Source organism: Cyprinodon variegatus, unplaced genomic scaffold (assembly GCF_000732505.1).
Source record: "Cyprinodon variegatus isolate N-32 unplaced genomic scaffold, C_variegatus-1.0 Scaffold77, whole genome shotgun sequence".
Classification (NCBI taxonomy): Eukaryota; Metazoa; Chordata; class Actinopteri; order Cyprinodontiformes; family Cyprinodontidae; genus Cyprinodon; species Cyprinodon variegatus.
In genome coordinates, this window is record NW_015150530.1 from 873,495 (window position 1) to 882,891 (window position 9,397).

The window sequence follows — 9,397 nt, forward strand, 5'->3', positions numbered from 1 at the left end:
GAAACACTAGTACTGTACATACTATTCTCACCAAACTGTGATAACTGTGATTAAATTCAGTGTAAACAAATGCCATATGTTGCCACCCCTAAAAAATTCTTGTCCCCCTCTTGCCACCCCATAAATATTTTTCTAGATCCGCCCCTGCTGCTACTTCAAATGCAAAGACCATTTAAATACTACTACTCACCAGCAAAACTAATGTTACCAAAATATACAAACTACAAAAGCACTCAGAGAGCGCAGACCTACTCCAAGCAGCCAATTTTGCCCCAAATTGTGACTTACATCTATAAGTAAGCTCTGGTAAAGAAAATTCCTCTGGACAGTGAGTTCAATGCTGAGGCTGTCAATAGTCAATGCTGTCACCTTCTGGTTCAGAGGGGAACTGCTTGGTCCGCCAAATATCCCTATCTCACAGTTTTAGGGGGAAAAAAAAAAAAATCTGTATCCATATTATGATCTGGATCATAGCCAAAATAGATTGTTTTTATTTAATGTTGGCATGAGGGACACAAACTCTCCTAAAACATAACCTCCTTGGCAGAGATAATTAGTAAACTGCTCTTTGAGGCATTCATTCATTTTTTAAACCCCTAGTCTTTTCATTAGGTTGCAGGAGTTTTGGAGCTTATCCCAGCATTATTTAGGGAAAGGCAGGTATACACTGGACAGGTCACCAGTCTGTCACCTTTTGAGGAAATTGTACTGAATTGATTCACAATAACTGATCAAAATGCAAAGTATTACTGTAGAAGCTTAAGCAATTCAGTAGTATACCAGATATTGTGAAAAAAAACTGTTTTTATTCAAGCTTCTAAAAACAAGCCGCAGGCACTTTCTTCACCATTTCTTAACAGCTTCGTGTTCCATCTCTGTCTCCTCATTCTGGCCTGTTCCTCTGTCTCTGCCGTCTCTTCCTGTTTTTGCTGCATTCATACATAAACCCGAAAAAATTGTTATTCTACTATATGACCTAGGACATTGTACAACTGTTTCTAGTGTTCTCTCACCAGAACTGTTATTCTGCATTTTGAAAGGGGAACTGATGTGGTTGGGAAATAAAAGAAATGTACATTAAGGAAGATTGGATTTTATTATGATTGTAATGGTTTAAGACTAGAATACAGGTACAGTATATTACAATATTCCTAAAACCAGGATGGGGTAATTTCAAACCCCCCTTACTGCAGCAGTGTCAGTGATAGAGTAAATTTGTTTTCACCATATTTTGTTTTAATTATATGTACAAGCTAATAAAAAATAAAATGAAAAAAACAGTCTGGCTCCATTTTAGGAAATGTTGTGAAGTGAGAAAGAAACTGGGGCTTTATCATAACAGAGATACAAACATTTGAAAATAAAAGGAGATCTTTCATTATTTCTAGGGCCTTTCATAAACCAATGCTAATCTAGTGTGGAATTAAACTCAGTGGAGCCATATGATCAGATTCGATCACTAAACATGTTCATTCATTGTGTTAAAAACTTTATAATAAAAAATTAAAAAAAATAAAAACCTAACGAAAGGCAGACTTTTGGGTTAAAATACAGATTCAATTTTTTTAGTAAAAAAAAAACAAAAACACAATTACATAATTAATTGGTTTTAGTGTTAACCTTGTGATGCAAATCAAATAAGTTTTTGTGACTTCAATCAAAATAAAGAAAAATGTATTGGAAGCAGTAAGACATGAAACCTGCAGAGAAAATTTACTTGGCAGTAGAAAACAAAATATCTTTTTGTTACACAGAATATAACCTTGTCTCATTCAGTAAACAATACAATATAATTTCTGTAATGAGTACCGTAACTTTATTTTAGAAGCTGATACAGGTCTATGTAGTCCAGGAAGAAGGGGTTGTTTTTGGTGGAGCATACTGGGTCATCACTTCTTTGATCCAGCTATTGTAACTACACATCCTGGTGTAAACTGTGGGGTGATCTGGATCCTGGCAGCCATGATTGAACCATGTCAATCCCTGCAGTTCACCAGCACACACCATCACGCTGCTTTTACCCGTCTAAAAAAAGAGATACACAATAAACAATATTTAAGTCTACTTTATAGAAAACAGTACCTAAGTGTATCAGCCAGATGTGAACAGGAAAAGCATCATCAGCCACTTTGATCATCAGCAGTTCATCAACGTCGTATTCATGCTTACCAGGCAGTTATCTGTGTTTGCTTGACCAGCACAAACCATGACACCCCAGTACAGGTATGGAGGGAAGGTATTCAAGCAAGTCATATCATCCACCACAGGAACAGTTAGACACTTGAGGCGATAGGAGGGGTAATCTAATTTAAGTAGAAGGAAGGAAAGTTGTTACTTTGATGTATTTTAAATTGTTCAATTCATACAGATATCCTATCTGTGTTTTAAACTGTTTGAAAGCCATGAACCATTACTTGTCAAATTGCTACCTATTACAAGCGTTAAACAAAGCGATTTTTCATTTTACCCAGGATTTCACAGATTATATAGAGCATGAAGATCTAATCATTTAGTAAATCCTGTTTTCAGAGTCTTCCTCTTTTAATTAGTTCTGATCACTGACTGGGTTTCCTGCCAGGTAATTAAAAACTGATTAAAAATGGAAATAATTTAAAAAATGTTCACTCCTCCTTAGGGACCCCTATAACCAGAATAGGAATGAACTTCACAGAGAATACCTTTGTTTATTTTTATGAGCTTGACTTTTAACTACACTCTCTACAGAATGAGCTGGAATGTGTTGCTGGGTTAAATAATGTTTGGGCTCCATACTAAGGTGTTTTAATTAGTGATCAAATCTTGAAAAAGGCTTAAGACAACAGGTAGAATGACTATATTAGCTGATGCTTTGACATTACAATGAAGGTCAATTATGCTGTTATTGCCTCCAATTTGGATTATTGCAGCTCTTTTTATCCACTTTTATTCAGATCGAAAATCCTTGCAGCATTTATAAGCTGTGAGAAAGCTGTAGCTTGCATTTTAATTTGCAGTAAAATGCATGGACAACTAACTAACTCAGTTCCTGAAATCTTCCATTTAGGTTAATATTTATTTTGACATGCACTTAAAAATTGTATCTCTTGTATAGCTTTAAATGGCCTAGCTCTATCTCCACTGCACTTTTGGGAGCAATGTTATCAACCAACGGCTGGATCTGAACTAAAAATGTCGAAGAGCTGCCATTGCTGAATATATATGACCAGATAAATGTAAATGCCCCACAGATCTACCTCTTTGTTAAAATGATGGAGGAAAATTATACTAGTATCAGTCCCTTTAGTATTGTGGTACATTTATAGACATGAATATGTGTAACCACATGTGGTAACGCCCCAATACCACTACATAACTACTTTGCTGTGGTTGTTCTAATATCATGAAACAGCAGCATCCAATCTTTTGTTTGGAAAAACAGCTCCTGAAAAAACCCATATTTCATAAAAAAAAAAAAATAATAATAATACTTTGTAGTGCCACATGCAATAATTCATCATGTTTATGCTTATAATTGACTATAGAAGGCTGAAAAAAGCATTCTACCATAAAGGACCTTTAAAAATTATTCTATAATTTTTTCATGGTTCTTAGTTATGTTCAAAGTATGTTTTCTAAAACTGCAATATATATGTTTATATTAGCTGAACAATAGCCATCGCTGATAGTTTGTAGTCCTGTCTTTTTATTCAACATACTATTAACAAGCTTGAAACCTCAAATGGGAAATAAACTTCTAGTATGAAATTGTTTTCTTTGCAAGGATACTTTGTTTACATTTCTGGTCTCTTCTGAAGTCTAAAGAATGTTCCATGAAATGAAACCTTTTTACCTATTGTCTGTCTGGCATTACAAGTCAGCAGGTTTCCTGAAGTACTACTCTGATTAACGGTTCAGGAAGCTGAGTTTGAGGCTCACACATTGATAAAGAGAGAAATAAAACGAAAGAACAAGCGAGGCAGAATTAAAACCCGGCAAACTCAGATTTAGTAGAAAAAGATGTGATTGTTGCAGCATATATTCAGAAAAATTTGTTTTTCTCCCTAATCAGTACAATATTTGTTTTGTCCACTCATACTTCTGCAATCAGCTTCTGATTAGATTCATTATTAATTCTCTGCTGTGTTTTTTTTTTCTTGGAATCCATCAGTGCAGTTTAATAATTTGGATTAGTTTGATAAATAAATCCTTCTTTAAGAAAATAAAAAAATACCCTTTTATCTGTAAATTTGAGAGAAAGATGTTAAAAGGGATTTCAAAAAGTTTCATGACAAATATGAAAATTGATTAAATTTTGCACATCATTATACTTTGATGTATCTCATTAAGGCTACACATTGTGCTTAATAATTTTTTTACTACTATTTTTGTTCTAAATTGTGCTCACATACCTTTGCATTTATTACAAAGTTAATTGTACTTTAAATGTATTTTGCATATTATGTATTTCTGCATTTATGTATTTAGCCTAGTGACTCGGATGAAGGCTTGACCCTAAAGAGCTTTGTTTTGTTAATAAAGCTGTTTTTTTTTTTCAATACTGCACTTCATACCGCAGTACTTACCTGCTAGATTAATGAGATCAACGTTTTCATGGCCGCCTTTAAATGTACTTACATTGGTTTGCGACTGTGGAGCCCCAGCCACTGACAGAGCAGACCTCTCCGGTCTGTGGGCAGCGGGTGGGCAGTGGGATAGGCTGGACATTTTTGTTAAAGACAGCAGGCTGAGACATTCGCACCATAGCGAGGCTGTGCAAAGGTGAGCGGTAGGGGCTGTGAAGAATCACATCAGAAACTAAGATGTGCTGCTCACTGCCTTCCTCCACACTTATGTCATGTTCGCCAAGAGATGCAATAGTCTCATAGGGTCTGTAAAGAACAAAGGAGAGCAATCCAATTAATTTCATTTGTGTACTTATGAAATTACCATTTTTTTTACAAAATGAAATATATTTATTCTGCCTAAAAGCAGATTTTCTTTTGATGCATTAATTACTGTTACTTACATTGGACTGCACTCATGTGAAGTCAATATCCACCATTCATCAATGAGAGCTCCGCTGCATCCATTACTCAGTCTCACATGCCAAGGTCTTGAGTGAGGTTGGCACTCCTTCTGATCATCCAAGGGATATGCACCTATAGTCACCAATGACAGTAAGGAGAATCCGAAAGTATTGAACTAAAGCTTTTCCTGTTTTTGACTTTGAATGCGTAACAAAATCTTACCTGCAAGCCCAACAGTAACAGCCAGGAGTAAGAGGTACATTGTTTTTCTCTGGGATTCTTCCAAAGCAGAAATACTGCATACAAGAGAACTAACCTGTATGCTTTATATATGAGATAATTGGGTAGGTCAAGGGGAGGAGCAGACTAATTATTAATATTCAGCGTCATTTCTCCACAGCCTTGTAATCTGTTTCTTATCAGAGTGATATCCATTGAGCAGCTTGTTTATTTTAGTGGTGTACTGTAATTCCTGTTGGGGGTTTTTTCTGAGAACAAAGTAAACCGTAGAGTACATATTACCACACCCTCCAGCATTTATTATTGCACCACTTTTATTGCTCTGGGAAAAAAACAGAAAACGTAGGACACAATCCAAACCTTTTGCTTGACTATAGCTATAGCGACAATTGAAAAAAATAAACTTTATGAAAAATACATTTTCTTCATAAAAGCTTTTGGCACATCAATTGTTAACAGCCCTGTGTTTTTTTGTTTTTGTTTTTTTTTTTACTTCAGACAACTCCTTCAACCAAAAATAACATGTTTTGCTTTCCTCTATAGAGTTTCAAGACTGGAACATACAGACAGAGGGATATTTTAGCATCCCTGTTTGCACAGTCTCTTCTTTGCAGGGTGTTACAGCACCCCTTGCCATCAACCCCACAACACACTTCCTCCCCTCCTTTGGGTATGTTACAGGGTTTTATGTTTGTATTTAAGACATCTGAAACAGGATAAAGATCCAGGTGTTTCCCTTCCCTTAACCAAAAATATTGTTTATTGTCATTCGCCTGCTACTATCCTAAAGGACACTTTTAATGCATTAAGCCTTGAAACATTAACATTCCTCAAAGACTCTTGAACGGACGTCAAACATTTTCCCCTTTTAATTGTTTATTTACTTGTGCTTCCTATTCAGTAATGTTTAGTGTCTGTTTAGTTATTAGATATAATAATACTGTGTGATTATCAGCTAATTAAGGCGCATTTGTATTTTAATTTGTTTATTTTACACAGTGATCGATTTATCAATCCAGCAGGATTCACTCTTTCAGTAACATCCAAATGAAGAGAGACAGATTCATTTGGGTAGTGATTAATAACTCTTTATATAGCCATTGTCTAAATAACTAAATTGGTGAAAACAACTGGATTTTAAACAGCCAGTCCAGGACTCCATCCTTTAATGTTAGAGACTAAGAACCCTGGTGAGTAAGCAAATTACAGTTATAATCATTCAACTAATAATAGTGTTACCCTTGATTTGAATTATCTATTTATTAACTATGAATTCCAGTTACATATTATTATAGTCACAATCTTCTGGTAAACTTGCACAACCAGGGGAATAAACTAAATGTTTGCCTTCTACAGCACAGCTGAGTGACATAGAGGAGAGAGAAAGTGGAACAGATTCTTTAAAATGTATAACTGCATTATCTGATATTCATCTAAAGTGAAAACTTCCTTTTGGGGAGGAGAACTCTGTTAAAGTAATTTAGAAGGTTATTACAAAGCGGTCAAAGAGGACAGGGTTGTGAGGAAATACGGTAATTTCTTCAACATTCAATGCCATATGTCAGCACAAGCTCCAAAGCATTAGGATAAGAATGTGTGGGACTACTCACATTATGAACATAGCCAATCAGGTCTAAGATAGCATTAAAGGCTGCATTTAAGCTCTCACCTTCAATGTCAGCATGGATGTTAAAATCCCCCACTATGATATTGTCAGTATTTAAAACTTTATCAGATAGAAACTCTGAAAACTCATCTAAAACTTCAGAGTAAGGACCAAATTCAATGAGGGAAATTAAGGGTTAAATGTTCAAAAGAGTTGTAATTATTAACTGACTGTGGAGTAATCTGCAAGTCTGACTGAAATAGTGTTGCCATGCCTCCTTGCCGGGGATTTCTGGGTATATGAAATATCTTCTTATTGTCTGTATATAATAAAGAAGATAAGAGTTAGGACTTAGTTTGTGTGTTTTTATTACAGTAGATTATTGATTTACTATGTTGCAATTTTGTTACCAGCCTTTACATGTTGCGCAGCTTTTAATGACCATGTGAATTGTCACAACTGTGGTTTTAGGTATTTTATGCATTAATAAAATAGTAACAAAACAGCAATTTGATAGTAAAGTGAGATACACTAATGAGGATAAACAACTCCATTTAAAGTATTCAAAACAATGTGAAATAATAAAGAAAAAATGCTGACATTTGCAGCATGGAAAAGGAGTTATGGGGGACATGTCTCACTGTGAGTGAGCTAAAGCAAATAAAAGGGGATTTGATTAAATGCAGAGTGACAGTTCGCTCTAAAGGTTAATAGCTGCTGTTGTGAAAGCCCAAGCATGTCACAAAAAACATCAGTGTCCTTGTTTAAGAAGTCACCATAGTGTTCCTGTTTTCTGTGTTATTCAAAGTAGAGCAGTCATTGCCAAACTGGCAGAAAGATTTGATGTATTATGGGTTATGTTGGGACGGGGGATGTTTAGGAAATCCTGCTGGATATAGTGCAACAAGGATAACATGATGTAGCAGTGCTTTCCCCAAAGGGCTCGTGCAAGTGGGGGGCAGCCCCTCCAGATCTAGTTCCTACATGAAGAGAGTGGTTCACTCTCTGAAAGAACAGAAAGCAAAACAGTGGTTAGTGGAAGAAGGTTTTCACATGTTTCGAATGAAAAAAAATAAAGTTGTTTATCTTAACCAGTTCACATTTTTGTTTCTGCCTATAAGCTTAAGGTCATTTTGGAGAGCTCGGATTTTCTTTCAATTTCTGTGGTTGTGATATGTCCTAAAAGGTACAATTGAGTATGAGAGTGTGAAGCTTATGGATTTTGTTGGAGCGAAATTGAGCCCCCATTGAGAGTACCCCATGTCATTCCAATAGAGGTACTAAATGAATGACATGATGATCTGAGATATTTTTTAATGGATCCAAGTCAACACTGGGTTTTTGTTTTGTTTTGTTTTTTCTTGAATTTTTTGTCTGTATTGTTTGTTGTTTCATGTGTTGGACTAACATCTTAGGCTTAAAAAAAAACACAACATTGTTTGTTCTGAATATTACTTTTGTTTGAATAACAAAAAAAAATGAACCATGAACTTTGTTTGGAGAGAAACTGGACTCATCTTTCTTGAGCCACAGGAAAGATTACACTGCAGAGGGGACAGAGACAAATTTTTACATCTGGGCTTCATAATGAGGGATGGTGTGCTGACATTGAGGAGGTGACAGGATGCCCTTTGCCTCAGACGACACAAGGAGGCACAGAACAGGCCATTGGCAATGATGAAGTGAAGAAGGGTCATCAATCATCGGGTCGGGTTAGGATGCAAAAGATAAGAGAACTGACACAGATTTTTTCTATACATATGAAAAAACTGAGAGAATGATTAAAAACAGGTTCATTAATGTCCGTATAAATACAGACTGCGGTAGAACCACAGTGCTGGTACTATTGGACCTCAGTTCAGCATTTGATACTGTAGATCACTCCATCCTGTTAGAGCGCCTGGAAAACTGGGTCGGCCTCTCTGGTACAGCTCTCAACTGGTTTAAATCCTACTTAAAGGACAGGGACTTTTTTGTATCAGTAGGTAACTTTACATCAGAGATGACAAAAATCACATGTGGGGTTCCCCAAGGGTGCATCCTGGGTCCCCTCCTATTCAATATCTACATGCTCCTTCTTGCTCAAGTAATAAAAAACAACATCAGCTACCATAACTATGCAGATGACACACAGCTTTACATCACCATGTCACATGGTGATTATGAACCAATTCAAGCACTGAGGAAATGCTTAGAAGAAATCCATGCCTGGATGTGCCATAATTTTCTTCAACTGAATAAAAACAAAATTGAAGTAATAATCTTTGGACCAATAGAGGAAAGATCTAAGTTAGCACACAGCTTCAGTCGCTTCAGCTAGTAACCACTGATCAGGTCCGAAATCTAGGTGTAGTGCTGGATTCAGACTTGAACCTCAAAAAGCATTTAAAGTCAATTACAAGGTCGGCTTTCTATCACCTGAACAACATTTCCAGGATTAAAGGACCAATGTCCCAGCCTGATCTGGAAAAACTAATCCAAGCGTTTATTTTTAATCGAATTGATTACTGCAATGGTGTTTTCACAGGTCTGCCTAAAAAGTGGA

The 9,397-nt window shown here is 36.0% G+C and overlaps 1 protein-coding gene across 1 annotated transcript; it reads right to left on the reverse strand.

Moving 5' to 3' along the window:
• Positions 1-1,839: 1,839 nt before the first annotated feature.
• Positions 1,840-5,268, reverse strand: LOC107083564 (trypsinogen-like protein 3). The gene is made up of 5 exons (XM_015372882.1): positions 5,229-5,268; positions 5,006-5,138; positions 4,615-4,868; positions 2,170-2,303; positions 1,840-2,025 (listed from the first exon to the last, which is right to left on the reverse strand). Exons 1-5 carry the CDS (start codon positions 5,266-5,268, stop codon positions 1,840-1,842), a joined length of 747 nt encoding a protein of 248 aa, XP_015228368.1.
• Positions 5,269-9,397: the final 4,129 nt, after the last annotated feature.